Raw genomic sequence first — 20,324 nt, 5'->3', positions numbered from 1 at the left:
GACTGCTGCGGTTGGGACGGAATCCGCGTCTTTCAGGTCAGCAGCCGAGCAGTCGTAACCACTTGGCCAACTTAATTGGAAAATGCGCCAACTAGTGCTACTGCACTAAAACTAGACATCCGAAGAGGGCACGAGAACGAGCACAAGGACAAGGTAACTTCGCGTATTAAAAAAAAAAAAATCCTCTGTGTGACACTTTGCGTCAGTTTGGTCCCCTCTCCTTTGAAAAGAGAAGGGGAAGGCTGCACAAACTAACGGCTGACACTTTTGGCGATAATGGGGCAGTGTCTGTTATCTTCCATAATAATAGTTTCGGTATTTTTGCTTTCAAGATCTCACCTCTGCCCTCGCATGACCAGCGTGACGGGAGATACAGATACAGGTCAAGTGAAGTGAAACACTTGAGCACAGCCCATCTGCGCCAAATTGCAGTGCTTGGGATTGGGCTAGTTGGAACATATCATACGCAAGACGTGCGCTGCTTAGACTGAGTTAAAGAGAACACGAATGGTTAAGCGCTTAACGTTTCATGTTGTCTCTAACTCTGTCCTTGTTAATCTAAGCTGCGCACGTATTTTATACGGCCAAATTGCGCTTATTATTGCAGAGCTTCTCTTCTTTATTTTTTCTGATGACAATGCGGTTGCGTCTTCATGCATAAAATAAATGTCTTCGAAACTAGCAGATGAGACAGCCGCCACCATAGCTCAGTTGGCGGAGCACTGCACACGACATGCGGAGGTCGTGGGTTCGAATCCCACCTGCTGCATGTGGCTCTCTGTCCGATTTTATTCTAAACGATCTTGTATCTAAAAGACTTACTCCAGCTAATTACCGTCGTATCAATAAAAGTAATATAAAAAAAAGCATTCGCCATGCCTTCCGTGACCTCAAGGACTGTTGGCTTCTTTCTAAATATATCTTAACGAAACCTCTTCCCCGTTCCCATCCACCTATTTATTCTACTCATAAACTGCCCATGACGTGCGTATGCCAATTGCTTTCTGATATTGTAACCAGACGTGATGTGGTTCCACATTGTGACTGCAGCCTGGGAGTATTCTCGGAAGAGAAACGAATCCGGACTTTCTCTCTTCTGAAGCCTTTTGCTTTTAGCCGCTGTCACAAATGTGATGAATGATCGTAGAAAGGAAAACATGAAACACTCATCTTCGAATATCGCTGGAAAAATGTTCGCCAGAAGATGTTTAGACACTTAAGTTTTTCCTCCCAAAGTCGACAGCAATATACCTACAACTTCTTATAGTGAATAATTTCAAATTTTTGAACAATCGCAAGCACGATTTTTTCGCAAGCACGAAAACCGAAATGAGGTCACAGTTTTATGATCCTGAACAATGATATATAAACAAACATATCTTTAAAATCGTTTTCGGAGAGAAGAGAAGAAAACTCTTCCGAGCAAACGCTGAAAAAGATATTCATTGCCAACCTTACTCGCGATAAATACAGCGGCGACAGCGAGCATGTGTTCTGACGAGGTTAAAATTGGTTTTCAAGAAAGGAAGTGCGTAGTAACTGTCTCACTTATCTGTGAACCCCCCAAAAATTAGCAGATGCACTGAAGACTGCTTGCGTGTGGGAATGCGATAGTATTACTTTCCCTGGGTGCATAGCCACCCACATAAACACGACACCCATGCATGCACAGAGACACCCGCGTATGACACCACCCGGAACACTGTACGACGAACGGTGCATGACAATTTTAAGGCGAAAGCATTTAATGACTCATGCTCGCGGTGTCTGTCCGTGTGCTGGAATCGTGCCAACTGTGGCCTCTCCTCCGCGCAGCGGTGGAACATCCTCCCCTCATTAGCAACCGGCGCGCCGGTGGGGGGCGCAGCTGCGCATAGCAACCGTGACGTCACACAGTAGTGGTAGAACGAGTGCGCGCGCGTCGGCGGTGTCAGCTGCACCTCCGCTCCTTCGCCAGACGTCTCGTTGCAGTCTAGTGAGTGAGACGCATGGCTGCGAAGCGGCCCAGTGATTCCGCGCCAAGCGGTTCAGGGAAGCGGCAACGGACACCGGATTCCCCCGACACCAAACGCCAGAAGAACAAGGAGCGAATGCGCATGCGACGACTAAACATGCCAACAGATGCGAGAAAGCAAAGGAAGGCAGAACGGACGAGGCTTTCGCCAAGCACACTTTAGAAATTCCAAAGTGTCTTCGATAATTTTGATGCGAAAATTGATTTTTGAGGAAAGGAGAGGGCGTATTAACTGTCTGACACCTCGGTGGACGCCTCAACCGCGCCTAAATATTCCGATAAGACATACAATTGAAGGTGCACGTGCTGTGGATTTGAATCCGATTCGCTGTTCGACCCCGGGAACTCCCGCTCATTAGCCGAACGCTTAACCACGGAGTTACCATGGCGCTGTATCGGATTAGGGACATGTGCTTAATTCCTATTCTTCTAAACAAGCCATCTGAAAATTTTAGTTTTAGTACATTTGCTTTAGCAAACAGATAGATAAATTTAATGAAACGAAGGCAAAGTGGTCGGCCAGAATGACTGACGTCTGGCCTGATACTCTGCACTGAGGAAGGGGAAGATGAAGAGAAACAGGATAGTGATGGGTGGCGATGTGGTGATAAGAGAGTTGAGAGCATGGGCACGCACATGACGCATCACATCCGCGGGTCGATGCCAGTGTCACTCAAAAAACGCGAAAACATCAGCATTTCTTCTTTTTCCCCGCGTGCTTCCTCTGCATGCTCAGAATCCTGTAATATTTATCTACATTTTCTTTAATACGCTGCAAGACTTTTTATTTCCTCGTTATGCTGCTGTTATGTAATTTATATCTACTTTTTTTCGTGAATACGTTGTTGAATGTATTGATGTTTGTACTCATAACATGGCGCTATGAGTAAATTAAATAAATAAATTATCTGTTGCATATACCAGGGGGGAGGGCGAGGGGGCATAAAGTCCCTCTTTAAGTTCTGTCTACAATATTGCGTTATTTGGAGCCGCCGCTGTTTTCTCCGTCCCACAGGACACCAGCTCGTGTACACCGCTGTGACGAGTCTTCGCGAGTAAAACAGGATAGGAACAGTCGGGGACAAAAGTCTCCGGACCACGTGTTTCTCTAACGAAGCCGATAGCTTTGCTAGTCGGCGACTGGAGACCACACTTGTGGAGGTAAAAGTTAAACTTTTGTTCTTTCATCTCCACAAGTGCGGTCTCCAGCCGCTGTCTGATAGTAGAGCTATAAGCTTCGTTTGAGGAATACGTGGTCCGGAGACTTTTGTCCCCGACTGCACACATCGAGTGCGGCTTCGAATGCCGAGCAAACAAAGCGCGCAGTGGCTGCGTCGTAGCCGTCACCGTACCTCGAGTGCGTCCCACCGGCAGTTTGGATGGCTCTCGAGATGGAAGCGCTCGAAGCGGAGCCGCAACCGTTCCCCGGCTGGAGCGCGCATCTCCCACTCGCAGAGCAGCCCGTTCTGGTACGGGTTCGGGTATCCAGGCGAAGTGAAGCGGCCCCTGTCGCCTGACAGCACACCGCCGCAGCCCGGAATGGCTGCGAGTGAGCGTTCGAGGGAACATATAGTGCAGCGGTGAATGTCACTTTGCAGCAGTCTCACCTGTTGGTACCGCTTAGAGAGAGAGAGACAAATGGACGGAAAGGCAGGGAGGTTAACCAGGCGATGCCCAGTTGGCTACCCTACACTTGGGGAGGAGAACAAAGGGGAAAAAAATGCCCAGGCTTAGCTTGGTTAAGCCAAGAATGCGTTGCATATTGCGCGGTCTTTTTGCGCGAGGTATTGCTTGGCGGCACTCGATTTTCTCAGCAGCTTTTCCTCCGTGACATATGGATGGATAGGAGCGCCCCCTTTGAAACGGGGCGGTTGGAACCGCCACCATGCTCAGCCGTCCTTTTTTTCTTCTTTCTAACTTTTTTAGTTTTTTTCTTCTTTTTTTGGTTTTATTTCTTTTCTTTTTTGTTTTTTCCTGTGTTTTGTTTCCTTTTCTTCTTCTTTTTCTTTTTTTTACGTGGTTCGGTGACGTCATGTCACCACGAGATGTGACGTCAGCAAACCACGTCACGTCACGTGGTTTGGTGGCTTCCCGGCCACGCCCAAGGGCTGAACTGAGTGATTGCAATATGCTACGCATAAAAGGAAATTGAGAGGCACTGAAATGAGTTTTCTACGTGTCCAGCGACCATTGTCACGGGGACAGAGGGCGCGCACTGAAAACTTAGATTATAGACGGGAATACAACCCCGAGTCCCTTAAGAATCTCAGGAGCGCTTTCACCGCTTTCCTTTGTGAGGAAGGTTGTGTCCAAGGCCCCAGAACGTTGGACTCTGTTAGAGGACGCGAGTCCAAGCGGTACAGAGTAGCAATTAGGGAACCGCGCTCTCGCTCAAAACGAGGGCAGTCACAGAGGAGGTGTCCGATCGTTTCATCACAGCCGCACTGGTCACACGCTGGAGAGTCTACCATTGCGATGAGATTGGAATAGGCGTTTGTGAACGCCACTCCCAGCCACAGGCGGCACAACAGCGTAATATCACCGCGGGGGAGGCTGAATGGTATATTTTTTGTAATTTTTTGTAACCCGGGCAGGCTCGTGCAGATGTGGCATTAGTTTTCACGAAAGAGTCTGTGCATAGCTATCGGTTGGCCAAGTTCAAGAGCACTTAGAAATATGTTACCACGTGTCTCAGGGAAGGCGGCCACTAATTTTAGAGCGATATCTATACTGTTGCTTTTCTTCAAGGTCATGTCGGTATGCAAAACGACCTTGTGATGCCTCGGAGCGCAAAATAAAAACAAATACAAAGGCGAAAACAATAAGGAAATGAAATAATGAAATGGGAAAAAACAACAATAACAATAAAAACGAAACTAGTGAGAACCCACAAAATGAAACATAAAAAATAGATATAAATAAAAGTAAAAGACAAAAATGAACACAAGAAATTAAAAACGAAAAATAAATAAAACAACTAAATAATAACAACATAGAATAAAGAATTGCAGAAAGAATTCCAGGTAGAATTGTGTCAAGAATTGCAGAAAAACAGCTTTCGCTCTGCATTAAGGTTCGGCAGAACTGCGACGAACCTGCGTCAATTTTTTTTTTTTTTAGATAGGGTTCCGGGTATAAAGAGAAGATTTTAGCGGCAGAGTAATACCAGTACTGGCGTACGCCAAAAAACAGGCGAATCATGTTATCTAGGGAAGCGATTAACTAAATTCTAATAGTTAATTTTATAACTATTACCGATAGGCACCGGGCCGCAATCAGTGGTTTTTAGCCGGCCGTTAGTAATACACACATCAGTTTTTAGAATTTTGAAAACGCGACTACCCTCGCCGCTCTGGCTCGACCAATTTGCGCCATTCGAAAACCGCGCGCTTTTGTGGGAAGGCGCAGAGCGATGTCAATCAGACAGCGACATACATGACAACATCTGCCGCGCCCGCGCTGGAGCAGCGCTATAGTGGCGACGAGCGCGGAGCACTGCAGTGCGAGCGGGGCTCACATTGTCACGTGGTACGTGCGTCACGAAGTGTCGCGTGTTTTTCGATGGCGTGAGAATTGGCCCAAATGAGTTTAGCCAATAACGTTTTTTCTATTAACGTTTTTGCTCAGCGTCAAAAGCTTTCCCCATTGGTTTTCTATGCCCGCCTGAACTCCTCGATGCGATCGATGGAAACGCTTTAAAAGAAAGATTTGGCTATATATCAGAGAAATGGACCATTACCTTTAATATTCAATACCAGCGTCTTACAATTTTCCAATTTCCAAAATTTTGTTCGAGCATGTTGGAAGTGAGCCTGGAGAGGGCGCCACAAACCAAGGCAACCAAATTCTCTCACTGCACGACGGTTTGCCGACGGGCCATGAATGTGCAGATTATGAGTTGCCAAATAATGCCAAATAAGCGCCATACGTCACGCAACAAAAGAGGTCAAATTACTCGCTTACACATCATTGGTAAGACCGAAACTAGAATACGCATCCCCCATTTGGAGCCCCCATCAAGCATATCTAATCAATGCACTTGAAGCCGTGCAAAATCGCGCCGCCCGTTTCATTCACTCGCAATATTCATACGAAGTCAGTGTGTAATCCCTGAAATCACTGTCCAACTTACGAAGTCTTTCTTGCCGTCCTCGCGTCGGAACCCTATCTCTTTTTCATAAATTTTATTACAGCTCACTCGGCCATGAACCATACATGTGCGCACCTCCGCCGCGCATATCACATCGCACTGGTCACCCCCTTCAGGTTACTCGTCCACGTGCCCGTACCGTAACCTTTTCCACCTCCTTCTTTCCACGTGCCGCGCCAGACTGGAACGGCCTCTCCCACTCCGCTGCTGCTATCACTTGCCCATCACTCTTCAACGCCAACATTGAACTTAATATGTCATCGTGAAAAAATGTACCAATTTTTGATTACCCCACCCCTTATGTAATACCCCGAAAGGGGCCTTTAAGGTAAATAAATGAAATAATCTAAAATTCACCCCCCATTACACAGCGAGCGCAATTTGATTCAGGCGCGTTTTTCCCCATGCTCACCGTTGTCGGCACCATAGGTGGCGTGGAAGCCAGTGTCCGTGTTAGACTCGTCCGAGTGGAAGTGGACGAGCATGTTGCGGCCCGAGCTGAGAATGGGCCGCTCGCCGGCCGAGTTGTTGGTGCCGCAGAAGGTGGCCAGGAGGCGGTCCTCCTCGGTGGCACCGTCGTAGATCTGCGCCGTTATCGGACGAAGTGGAAACCAAATTTCTCGCCTTCTGCCCGGTCGCCCCTTAAAGGGGCCATGCAACGAATTAAAAGTCGCTTGTAAATGCTTTCAATGCTTAGAAATGATTCTCAGAAGCATTCACTCCAAGTATGAGTCTTAGGAACTCAGCCGGCAATTTACTACGAATTTTTAAATACCGGCGTTTTCGAAATTCGCGGGCCGATTGGTGTCTTCGTAGTGACCGATTTTGAAAGTAAACTCGTGAAAATAGACGCCACTAGTCCCGTGACGTCGGCAGGCCACGCAATGCTGTCATTCGCTGGAGCCACGGCAGCCATGACGTCACGGGCACACTTCCGGTAGCAGTGAAAATCGTCTGCTCGTGCCGCTGCGCGACCTCCTCGGCACCCGAGAGCCAGTCCATTGCCTTCGCGCATATGGTTTCAATTTACCTCTGCCGCCTCTTTCAGTCGGGAGTTCGGGAGCCACTCGCAGTGCCTTTGTCGCACTGACAAGCGAAGAAAGAGAAGTTGTTCGTTCCTGTGTCCTGTGTTTGCGCTGTTTTCTCTTAAGAAAGAAATCCGACGCGCGCCACAATCCAGGAAGGCAGAGAGAGACCGGAGAGACGCTGTCGACGCTGCTGCTGGGGTGCTGAGTGCGAAAACCGGAAGTCTCAAACCGAACGTCAGCGAATGACATATTCATAGGCGGGGACCAGTCCCAGAGCTGTTTTCGTTATTTTTTTCTGGTGCCCCGCGTGTACTAGTTGAGGGGGAAGAGGAAAAGCGTAATTTTTAATCGTCTATAACTTCGTTGTTATTGATGCTAGCTCAAAATTTCTTGCGCTGGGGTGACGAGTGATGAAATGCCTCTCTCTCTCGTCTGCTTTACGTAACCTCAATTAAATTATTGCATAGTCTCTTCAAGAAGTTCCATATTAATTGTGACCTAAAGACTCAGCTGCGTCTTCTTACTCCTGTAGACAATAAGCTGGTCTTTCGCGGGTTTTAGAAAGCACTCACGCAAACCTTAATTGCCCCTGTCTAGTGTCTGCTGATTTTTCTCCTGCACTGTTCCGTGGGCACTGAAATGGCTTCCTTGATTTATCTTCTTGGCTATCTTGGGTCCCCGTTAGGGATATATTTCCTTGGGGTTATTTTCGTTTGAAAACATTTTAGAACGTGTTTGAATTCTATAGTTCACATTATTTGTACTTCTTTCACCTGTAGGCGACTGTAGTTACGGGAATGCGTATAACAGCGTGAATACTTCGCGGAGTGATCAGTATCAGCGGAAGCACCTTTCACTTTTGTGTCATCACTACAGAGTGGTTTTGACTGCTACGTTTTAAGGAACAGCCATGCATTTTCATGCGGCGCATCATGCGTAAAACAATATCTTAAATGGGTTTTTCTAAAACACTATAAAAGAAACAGAAGCTCGTCACTTTCAACTGGTTCTCTTAGGGTTGATAACACTTATACTGAGAGCGTGACACACAAGTATCATTGAACCTTATAGATATGTGTGCTGTCCACGTTTTAATTTTCACACCTGTTGGAGTGAAGAATGTTTCCTTATCTTTACCGAAACTAGAAAGTTTCGTCAGAATGAACTGAATTAGTTTTTGCTTTGCCCAACTAAAAAGTTGGCGCGCAAAAATCAGCACGCCTTCTATTTTCTCTTTCGCTTGTCCGTATGCGTGATTTGCCCTGATTAGCTAAAGCGCCAACCTGACAGTCGGTCCTAATGGACCAGGATAATATGAATCAATGATGGTGGCGGTCTATATCTGATATTATGAAGTTTGGTTCTCTTTCCGAGATATGATTTCGGCCACAAAATGAAAATTAAAAACTGGCTCGTTGCACAATCATATCTGCAAACGCTTCTTCAGCTTCAAGATCCAGCAAAAATGACGAGCGCGTTTTGGCTTGCGGCATGGATTGCGGTTTCTGCGTATCTCGGACGAGCCTTCTTATTTATGAAATACGAAATAACACAGAAATAATTAACGCAGCAGAGGCATCCGTGCGATCGCTGGATCAGAGCGTTTTACTTTTGGGACAGTCACCAGTTTAGAGTGAGCCGAAGCGCACCTTGAGGAAGTCGTAGGAGCAGTTGGAATGGTGCTCCATCTGAACCGTGCCAAGGTGGAGCTGGATCCTCTTGCCCGCTGGCACGGCCAGTACCCACGTGCAGTCTCGGTTGGAAGGGTAGTGGTCCGGGTATCCCGGGGAGTTGATTGCGCCAAGGTTGGCCACCGGCATCACCTTGCCACACTCTGCACACACAGAGCAATGCGTATTGGTGCAACGCGTACCCACAAAGAACAAAGACGAGAGTGAAGTCGCCGAGGCACATTCACGACCGCATCTATGTCTAAACCAAAACAAAATATTGTAGGAGAATAATGTGACTGATGGGCCAGAATATGGGTTAGCCTTAATGTTCTTCCCGGACGGGTTCAGACTGTGCGAGCAGGTGGCATGAACCATTCCGTCAATCACCCCGTCATGAATGAATCATTCCGTCAATGAGTTGCGATTGTTGTTGATTTTGATTTTGCTGGACCAATGCTCTTTCTCTGCTTTTGCACGTGATTATTGTGTATATATGTTTGCTCCTTTCAATAAAAATTCAGCTTCGAGTCAGCGCTCGTCTGTTTAGTCTTCTTGCTTCGTCCTTCTTCTTGTTCGCGCTGTACCCCCCACGATGGACAATTAATACAGCTCGAAGTGCCAATTTTCTTCTGTGGCGGCTTTAAGAGCCGCTCTAGGAGACGGTGGCAGGTTCGGGAGGGGACAGTGGAGTTCAGTTTATTGATTACATTTCGTTCTGTGCTAAGATTTGTCTTTTTTTTTTTGACTAACCGCGGTGGGTCAGGGGCTTTGGAATTCGACTACTAGTCCTAAGGCCGGGGGATCGAATCCCTGCCGCGGCAGCCACATTCCGAAGAAGGACAAATGCAAAAACGCCGAAGTCCTGTGGAATGTCAGGGCACGTTAAAAATACCCCAAAACGGACTACCGATTGTCCATCCCATAGGCGACGCCTCACTCCTCCAATGCCGAGAGAATGACCATAAGACATGTCCACATTTTAATTAGATTTTTTTAGCTGCAAAGTGTAAAGAGCAGCAGTTCTTTCGACTCCGCTGCTATTTCTGTCGCATTTCAGTGGCGCAGCTGACTTCACACCGCTCTCGGACTACCAATCCTGTCTTGAAAACATCATATGAAACCTCTTCCGACCAGGCTAACAAGCTTGACTATGAATTCCCTGCGCATCACGTGTGATCTCCACTGTGCATACGTGAAGAGTTCGTTTTCTTCCACTAAAATATAATAAATCCAACCCCATTTCGCGGAACACTTTTCAGGGCAAAGTTTGAGCGTCAGCTGTCAGAGAAATAGCATCAGCCAGACTGCACCGAGTGCAGGACAAAGGACTCTCCTATTTCTTTCCAATTAACCTCGTCCTGTGCTAGTTGCAGCCGCCTTATCCCCACAAGATTAATCACTGCGAGACCTAACGCTACCATCTATACGGCCTAAACATTTTAGCCGCCGTACTTTTACGCGAGCAGATGATGCAATGATTTCAAATTATAGAGATTTATTGCATGCACTTTTGTATGTGTGCATAGTTGTCTCGTTTTTAGACATCCAGCAATTAGCCTAGTCTTGTGAATCGAACTATGATGGAATGATTTCAAATTATAGAGATTCATTGCACGTACTTTTGTATGTGTGCATAGTTTTCTCGTTTTTAGACATCCAGCAATTAGCCTAGTCTTGTCAATCGAACTATGATAGAATGATTTCAAATTATAGAGATTTACTGCATGCACTTTTGTATGCATGCAGAGTTTTCTCGTTTTTAGACATCGAGCAATTAGCCTTGTCTTGTGAATCGAACTATGATGGAATGATTTCAAATTATAGAGATTTATTGCATGTACTTCTGTATGCGTGCACACTTTTCTCGTTTTTAGAGGTTCAGCCTTGTGAATCGGACTATACTGTGACAATATTTTCCCCGACAATTTTCGTAGTTTCATAGAATTTCTGCAATATACCGTCCAGTCACTGCCAAATGCGGCAAGTTCCAAAATGTAATTCTGAATTTTGTTTGGCTGGAAATTATAGGGTTAAGAAGATTTATAAAAAGGCACAATGCTGCAACGGCCATATTTTGCAGCGATCCTTATCGCTATATATGCCGTTCCTTTTATTAGTCGACCCGGCATTTGATGCCGGAGCTGGCGATTGCCACAGAGCACTCGAACAGACAGGAACAGAAAAGGCAGTAAGCTTTTCTCTACAGCTTTTTTTTTTTATAGAAAGGCTAGTGCGCTAGAGGAAAGCTTTTTACTTCCATATAGGCGTATTTTTGCTTAGTGTATGCAGCTATAAGCCATGACGTCATAGGCGGTAACCACCAGTGATAGAAGGGGGAAACACTGCGCCGGGAAATAATCGTTACAAGGTGCGGCACTTGAGGTATCACACAGTTACTAGCAAGAAAAAAGCGGTGTACCAAAAGCTGCCGTGCTATCTGGAACGTTTATATCAGAACATGCCGGAAGTTAGTAGAGCTCGGAAACAATAAATCAAAATCACGACATAAATTGCGTAGCATCTAAAACTGCTTCAGAGGCTACAAATGCCACTGTGCGAACTATGGAAAGACAAGTGTCTGCTGTCGAAGTGTTGGGCCGATAAATGATAACAGCTCTTTGCGTTGGATTATCTTCCGTCGTTGCTGTCCTCCGTGCTGACAAGCAGACAGCTCCAGGAGGCAGAGGGGATTAGTGCCGCTTGACCCAATATCAGAGGACAAAAATAATAAAAATAGTATAGAATGTAAAAATACGAAAAGGGCAACATTAACTAAATCTACTTGTTGCAAGAACGACACCCACCAAAAATAATTATGCAATTTATTAAGCCAGCATTACAATGAAAATTCAGAAGGACACCTAATTTCATTGTTTTGGCAATGCGATAGTCTTAGCCAGCATCTGTTGCTTCCTTTTATCAGAAGTGACCCCACTTCCGCTTTGGCAACGTTACGTCCGGTCTGTTGACGTTACTTCCCATTAAGTGCTCTTGTCTGGCGACTGTTCCTTTCCTCCACCACTGGGAATGCCCTGATCTAATGACATCACTTCGCTCCAGCCAATGGCCGAGTTTTATGACCGCCGACGAATTTTGGCCCTATCAGGTTTCTAATGCTGTCGTCTTAAAAGTAACATCTTCCTATGATTTATTTCGTTTCACTCACCGTTGGCTTCTTTCGAAATGAAGTGCCAACGAGGTCATCAACCGACATTCTTTGCCCATAGAATTTGAATGGAAGTGTCCCGGTTCGGGCCCGGTGTACGCACCAGGGTCTACGCTGGTCCACTCGATGACGAACCCGTCACTTGCAACCGAGCTATCGGAGTGGAAGTGCAGGTAAACGGCCGGCTGGCTCGACACCACGCTGGTGCCGCTAAGCATGGTGCCGCAGTAGCGGCCGATGGTGCGACGCGCAGACGTGGGGCCGTCGCGGATCTCGAGGTAGTCGAACGCGCACTCGTGGCCTTCTTCCAGGTTGAAAGTGGTAAAGGTCAGGTTCAGCACCTAGACATACGCGTTGAAGAAAGACCCCAGTTATTGGTAGCTACTCCTTTTCAGCGTCACTTTTCAGTCACTTTGTCATTGTAGAGTCGCAACCCGTGACGCTCAGGCTGGCGGCGAGCGATCGATCTCATGTGCCAGCCCTGGCACTGAATATGGGGATGACCAATAGAAAAGGCGGGACAATATGCACCAGGAGCAGGATGGTCTAAAAATAAGGCATCAGGTGCATTGTGCACGCTGTACTAAGCCCTACGCTCTGCTGCTAGTAAAGAGAACCTATAATTGCATGCGACCAAAAGTGGGACTGAACGCTGTGAAGCCAGTCGGTGGTTAGAACGGTGCGTTGTCGGCACTTTTTTTCGTCAATCGTCGGGCAACCACGATTTACGAAGTCACGGTCGCAGTCTGATCATGAACCGTCGTTATGTAGGTGATGTTTTAAAGGGATCCTAAAGACTACTCAGTCCAATCGTTGTTCTAAGTGAAAATTGATGCTGTGGTGGCTATGGCGACGTTTGTCCGACAGCAAAACACGCGTTTGTCATCGAATAATTGCGATTTAGAAATCTCGCTCCCTGTGGATTCAAGCTAGTGACGTAATTACCGAAAAGGAACGGGTTGCCCCCACTTTGAAGTAAAGGGCGGTGTGCCGTACCTTCGCTACCCGCGCACAAATACGCTTTCGAGATGGCCCGGTGACGGCGACGACTGTTCCTCGTGTTTTGGAGCGATAGCTTCACTCTGCTAGGTAAAGCAGGGTATCGCCATGGGTACAACACACACAGATTGCCAACCAGATAATGAAAAAACTGCCCACAATGGCAGCTGGTAGTTAAATTAATGACTGGTCGCCCGGGAACAGCAACCTAGGCCGCACAATACCCACCACCAATAGCCCCTGCAATCGCAGGTCAGTGGCGCATCGTTTAACCGCTGCACCACTGCGCCTGGAGGGGTAGACTCCCAAGGATCCATATGAATTTAAAGTAGAAAATGACCTTCTGCATAAATGAGAATTACCCTATAACGCTATCGCGTAATACCCTTAAGTAGGAGCTCAAGTGTGCCCTCTTTTTGTTCTTCGTTGGTTCATAAAAGCTCTGTTTTCGACGACAGTGGTCTCTCTGTGATTATATCACGCTATCGTGGCCAAAAAGGCCAACTTTTATTTCTCCTCCGTGTCCCTTTAATGGTTCGAGTTCTGATTAGCTGATGCGAGCTGCAAGTTGACCTTAAGGGCTGAGGAATTGCGAGACAGATTAGACAGAGCGAGACAAACAAGAAATAGAAAAAAGAGACAGGAGGTTGGCAACGCATTTTGGGCCCTGTTGGCTGCAGTGCACATGAAGAGGGGAATAAAGTGAGCGAAAGAAAAGAGGATGAGGTTGAAGGGATGTCTAGAGACTGAATAAAGTACGCATTTATACGGTCCCCTGCCTCTTGTGCTGCTGGCAATCGTGATTAGCCGGAACGCTGTTGTTTGGTCGGTCACGAAACGTACTTGGTACCAAAAACACCCGAGAATGAGGCACCATGTGTTTTGCCAAAGTAAGGCCCCCACACACTCTGCGGCGAAAGTAAGCGTTCTTGATAGAATGCACAGTTTCTGAGGTTTGCTACGGCTGAATGCAGCATTAAAGCAACTCTAATGAAACTGCTCGCTGCAAACAAGTTGTCCTGTGAAATGTTTCTCATGATTTTGGTTTGCTGTCAGCTGTTTTGAGATGTGGGTTGAGAAATTTAATGCGAATAAGAAACTTTACTTCTGTTGCTCAAGTACACGTAGCTCTGCGTAGTGTGCCGGTGGATAGCTTGTGCAAAGTGTCCAAACAATGAGCTGTTAAAAAAAGTGTCAAAAGACAATAAAATATTGTGCGCAGTGAGTGAAAAGTATGCGGGGTCAGTACGAGATAGAAACGACTTTTGTGAATTGCTAAAACGGATAAGTAACAGAAAAAAAAGAAGACCGATGTTAAAGTGTTACCAAGATCAAATTACTGCCGCAAGGCCCGACTTAAACGTCGAATAGTTTACACTTTACAAAGAGAACGAGAACTTGAGGTGCAGCAGCTTTCATATTTGTAGAATTTTGTATATATTTATAGGTACATGTATTAACCATTCTCGCTGCAAGAGTACTAGATGGATTTCTGGATTGGTTAGTTTGATTACAGCAGCAGGGAGGTAATTTAGAAGCTAGAGCTAATGGACAAAATATTATCGACAAGTTTTAAAGCGCCTAATTGGCAGGAATAGTAAAATTACAATTAGAAAAATAAGGGCTTTTGTTTTAATACAGGTGCATAAAGCTCTAGACATAACTCTTAAGAACGGACTGGAGACCAAACATGCACGCAGGATTCCTGCAATCCCACTGTTCCTCCCATGATTCAGTCAAAACAACAATCCCCATAATGTCTCAATAGCGCAACACAAATGCAAGAAATAAATAATTGCAAATAAATAATTGTCTTGTTCCAGGTTGTCTGTGTCCTTGGTTCCCTTTTTGTTCTCGCTGGTATTGTATTAAGTTTTGGTTTCTTGTGCAATTTCAACCATTAGTATATTTTTATGGCTACTGCTCTTTCTTTAGATGTGTATTGGGCACATGCGATGCATTCTTGCTCCTATTTTAATTTTTGTTGCTCGCGGTGATGTATGTCTTGTAGTTACGTTTTGCCCTGTATATTTATAATTGTGTTTAATTTTTACCTTGTATCACGCTTTGTTTTTATTTTTTTTCCCATTTGCTTAATCTATTGTTTTTGCCCCCCTTACTCAATGTCCATCTGGGCCCTGTAAGGTATTTTGAATAAATAAATAAATAAAAGCAAGAATAGCTTGATAAAAAGAGGGGAACTTAAGCTTCGGCTTAAGGGCGTAGCGCGACAGCGTATTGCGGTAATTCTCACATATGCAGACGATCATTCCCTGTTTTATACATTCATAGATCCGTGGGAGTCTTCCTACTCTTCCTAGTGCAGTGGTGTAGCGGTTAAGCGATGCGTCACTGCCCTGGCATGGCAGGCGCTTATAGCGGTGTGCTTTATGTGGCCCATGTTGCTCTTCCCAATCATTGATTTAATGGTCACCTACCACGGTGGGCAGTTTGCTCACTACACGATGGGAAGGTTGTGATGGCTCTGCAAGGTCAAGTGACCTTGGTGGCCAACCTGCCTCCTGGATGAATGGATGGATGTATGGATGGATAGGAGCGCCCCCTTTGAAACGGGGCGGTGGCAACCGCCACCATGCTCAGCTTTTCGTTCTTTATTGTGCTATCCTGGCGCCACCTGCCAGTCATGCTCGTGATGCTGCCCACACGGCGATACCCGGCTTTACCTAGCAGAGTGAAGCTATCGTTTCAAAATACTGCCACTATCAGACAACCCAGGAAGGGCCTCCACATAGAGCTGCGGTGCTAAACACAAGTTAAGCCGTGGCTCTAATTTGGTAGTCAGGTTAGAAAATTTCTTTCGAGACGATCGATTAAAAACAAGCGGACGACAAGTAACAACCATCGCTTTCACTTTGTCTTTCGAAGAGAGGAGAAAAAGTTGATTATTATTATTATTTTTGAAAAAGGGCCTTAGTTCACACATGCAAAAGTCTAAGTACCTTCTCCGGAGACGTATGGATGATCCATGAGCAGTCACGCCGGTGAGAATAAAGCTCGCCATTCTCGGGGTAGCGAAGAGTCCCATTAAAGCCATACAGGTTGTCATCACAACCTGCGAGTCGAATCACCTCGTTGAAGCACCGTCTGGATATTGTGCAAAAGCGTTAATAGTTGTCGATAACTACAGCAAAAATTACGTTCTTATTGGCACAGCAATAAAAAGGAAGCCCTGCAAATTGGGGTCCATGTACTAACACCACTTCTGGTAGTTATGCAGAAAGCGAGCTGAGGCTTACCGCTTCCGAGTTCAGCCCCCAGCATGCGCTTACATATTATTTTATTTATTTACAGAAGACTGCTGGCTTTATTGCAAAGTCTTAAGCAGGAGTGGGTGTAAAATACACTTTGACAAAAAGAAAACCTCCTTGAGGCACACGCAACTCAGCACACAATACCGAAAAAATGAACGACGAAAAGAAACAACATTACACAATGTTAGACGACATCTCGCGTCAAAATGAGCACTGGGGGAAAGAAAAAAAAGGAAATGTTGAATGCTGCAAAATTGTTACGAATTCCTAAGCGACGCCGTAAACGACTCCACAGTACAAGCCTCTACAATATTCGCTTTGACGACATTCCATTCCCGCACAGTACGGGGGAAGAAAGAATTCTTGTATGTTTCAGTGTGGCATGAGTATTCCTTCACTTTTAAAGAATGGTAGGATCGTGTCGAACGACCCAGGACGAGCTCAATGTACTTGCTGCTGTTAATTCCTAATTTGTTGTGAACAATCATGAACATATATTTAAGCCTCTCGCGGTATCTCCTGAGCTGCAAAGACTCCAAATTTGTTTCTCAAGAAGCATGGTAGGGGACGTCTGCCAGCTGTATGAATTATAAATAAATCGCACTGACTTTCTTTGAATATTTTCGAGTGTTTTAATGTTTTCTTTAGTATAAGGGTCCCACACAACAGAGGCGTATTCTAAAACAGGTCGGATAAAAGTTTTGTAAGCTAGTAACCTAATTTCCTGCGTGGAGTACCGGAGAGATCTTCTTAAAAAGCCAAGTTTTTTCATAGCTTTATTTTTAATATTAGAAATATGTTTGTTCCACCGTAGGTCAGAGCTAATCGTTAATCCCAAGTATTTGTAGCTAGTCCGAAGAAATGTAGTAACAATGAAGGATGGAGGTGGAAGACATTGATGTCGGAATCTTCCCGTGGCAGGATTCGGGGCTGTGACTTTTACAAAAAAAAAAAAAAATGTCAGGGGGTTCCCTCAGACATCCGTTTAAACTTTCCTTTAGTTAATACATAATACTCAAATACAAGCAGTCACCAAACTTGCACCTGGACAATGCCCAGCGCGAAATGGCGCACACATGTCATGACGAATCAGAGCACGATAGCGCTTTAGTCCGGAAGTTATAGCCGCTTCTGTTGACGAAGCCGCCCTCCGTAAAAACAAACTTGCGCGGGTGAGAGATGATTTCTGCTTTTTAGAAAGTTGTTAAGAGTTATCACGAATAAGTTAACTGATGATCATTAACAAGAGTTGCTATGAGTTTGCCAATGCTACCTGACCGATTTGAAGGAGGCCTAATTCCGGGTATTGTACATTCGTTTTCATTGTGGGCCATCCTCCTATAGTTTCATATGAAATGGTAATGTCTGCAAATAAATAAATAAATAAAAAGGGCGAGGACACTTTGACTACTAAAGAGTTGAGAGGCGAAAGCCGAGGACACTATGCCGTGACGACTTTCAGTGGAATGGACGTCACACCGTTCCTGTGGCTATATCGATACCCGAATTATACCTCTTTCTGGAATCTTGAGTGTTAATTACGATTAATTACGCATTTTCTCATCTAATTTGACACAAATTCGACCTTTTCCCGACCATTCTGTGACAATTTTCACTATTCAGTGACGACTTCCGGTGGATGTGACGTCACATCGTTCCCGAGGCTATATCGACGTCCGCGCTATTTCGGCGCAATTTCGACATTTTCGCGTAAATTTAATTAACCAATTGATCTACAGTCATAAACTTGCCTTCCAGGTTAATTTTTTCCTCCTCTATCTGAAGCAACAATTCGTTTTCTCCTATCTTTTTTAGTTCCCGAGTTAACACGAGTTAAATGCTGCCAACAGTATGACACCCTCTGCTAACGGACGACAGTATGAGCCATTAAAAGTTTTCACCTTAATAAATAAATAAATAAATAAATAAATAAATAAATAAATAAATAAATAAATAAATAAATAAATAAATAAATAAACAACTTCTGTTACGTCTCTGGACTAGGTTGAAGAGGAGAAATACGAGGGGACCTGTTTCGGCAACCGGAGGACATCATCATCATCATCAACCGACCACAGGGTGCCTGTAGCTCAGCATGGGCTCACAGTCACAGCTCATGCGTTGAACTGTTTCTGCACCCCTAATGAGCGCCGCAATTAGCAAGATCGCAACGGTCTCCTCCAACTGTACCCCCATCTTCGTCGGTCGGACAGATATTGCTTTCATCTCCTTCGGCTTCCAAGGAAGGGGGGAGCTAGAGTGCGGCTGATGTGGGGCGCCACTCACTCTGCCTCGGCTCCCCGCAGGTGGGACCCGTCCACTCGTCCGTGCAGCTGCAGACGAATCGGCCACCGGGGCCGGCGCTGCAAGTGCCGTTGTTCTCGCAGGGGGCGCTGGCGCAGGCGTCGCTGGTGCGGTCACACAGTAGACCCGAGTAGCCCGCCTCGCAGACGCAGTAAAAGTCGTTGCCACGAGCCTGCGGCACGGATGCATTTGCTTAATACGGGCACCTCCCTTCCTGGTGACGTCTCACCAAAGGTCTGACATTGTTCTTGGTTCATAACGGGGGCTCACTGGAATACCCACTCAGTGCTAGTGGAAGTTCTAGCTTCAGTCTCTTTTACTGCGTTAGCAGTATAGTACTCTTTGGGGAAAAAATCAGCGGTGTGTGCTTGTGTCGTGCGAAGCCTCCACCTTCCAGACAAAAGGTGTCCAGCCAGTCCGGAGCACCCTCCGGGTTGTTGCGCATTTGGGCATCCACCTACTTACGAGTCTCCACCGGGGCACGGGTAAGCAGGGTGTTTAGGTTTGGTTGTTTTGCAAACGCGAGTGCTTTAAAGTCCTGAAATGTGCTGGTTTGTTTACATAACGACTTCTAAGGTTATATTAGTCAGAAGAAGCAAAAAGACTTATAGCAGTGATATCAAGATGCGCACATATGAGACCGGGACGTAAACTTTTTAAGGCAAGGAAGAATGGGAGGAAACAATTGAATCTTCAAGAAGTACTATGTTAAGCAGCGAGAGGGTCCGATATTCAGCACATGTGTCTAATATTGAGTTTCACGACTCGGGAATTGAAACAGCTCATCGACTCCCTAAGGAAAAGACAGCAAACCAATTTCTTTAGTGTGGTTTGTTTCAATCGCTGTGAAGGCGAAGAGGATGAGTCATTGAGACAAATGAATCCTTTGGTGGAAATCGACGAGTTGCCAGAACTCTACTTCAACGAAAATTTCACTATTGTGAGCAGGAAATTGTTCTGTGAAGCTCGTCAGAAGGCGAAGGAAAAACAGCATACATTTGTTCGGGCAAAGCACGGAAAGAGCTTTGCTATAAAATAAGAACCTCTATTATTCGAATCAGTGTACCTATCGATCTGGATGAGCTGATTTAGTTATTAATGCCGCCTTTTCTCAGTGCGCTAACACTGATAAATTTGGAGCCATAGTCTTCTCTGAGCATGAAGCCTTTAATCTCCTTCATGTAAAGATAAGTAGTATACGTATGTACAGCCCTAGCATCACAATTTATTTGTTTTTAATCACTGTAAATAACACGCTATAACATTTTTCTTTCAATGGATAACACTTTGTGGCTGAGGGGGCAGCTGGGTTCCGCGAAGCGTGACTCCGTGATGTGTGGAGAGACCTCTTTCCCACCTGGCAGAAGCCATGTCTGCAGGGATGGGTAGCGCAAGGGTCCAAGATTGGTGGCCCCACGGCGCCACCTCCACCCGGGGAGGGCTGGGCCTGGGGCAGGCATCCGCCGGGTCCCACTCCGTTCCCCACGTAACCGGGAGGACAGCGGCACTCGTGGAAAGAGCCCGACCGAGCTGCAGAAGAGATGCAGTGCAGAGGAATAAAAAGAGAGATACTGACGACGTCGACAGGCATTTGTTTTCAAAAAGATTTGATGCACGTCTGTCGCCTGTGCGCCATATACTTTGGCTTCTGCTAGCTAAGGTTCATTACCAGTGGGTTTGGACTACGATACCTCTACAGGGAAGGAAGTTCCCACAAT

General features: G+C 45.9%; 1 protein-coding gene across 1 annotated transcript in view; it reads right to left on the bottom strand.

The window, feature by feature from the left end:
• The window catches only part of LOC149339730 (cubilin-like), a 153,201-nt gene that overhangs the window by 106,648 nt on the left and 26,229 nt on the right, over nt 1–20,324 (bottom strand). The window contains exons 13-19 of the mRNA XM_089548402.1: nt 19,964–20,136; nt 18,589–18,778; nt 15,991–16,103; nt 12,135–12,372; nt 8,842–9,026; nt 6,577–6,748; nt 3,367–3,557 (exon numbers count right to left, since the gene is read on the bottom strand). Of these exons, the coding sequence (XP_089404528.1) occupies nt 3,367–3,557; nt 6,577–6,748; nt 8,842–9,026; nt 12,135–12,372; nt 15,991–16,103; nt 18,589–18,778; nt 19,964–20,136 (1,262 nt within the window). The remainder of the gene's footprint in view (nt 1–3,366; nt 3,558–6,576; nt 6,749–8,841; nt 9,027–12,134; nt 12,373–15,990; nt 16,104–18,588; nt 18,779–19,963; nt 20,137–20,324) is intronic.

This window comes from Amblyomma mixtum, chromosome 6, assembly GCF_055824585.1.
Source record: "Amblyomma mixtum isolate Tamu chromosome 6, ASM5582458v1, whole genome shotgun sequence".
In the NCBI taxonomy this organism is placed as follows: Eukaryota; Metazoa; Arthropoda; class Arachnida; order Ixodida; family Ixodidae; genus Amblyomma; species Amblyomma mixtum.
The sequence above is the reverse complement of the archived record's forward strand: the minus strand, read 5'-3'. Positions and strand labels throughout refer to the sequence as shown.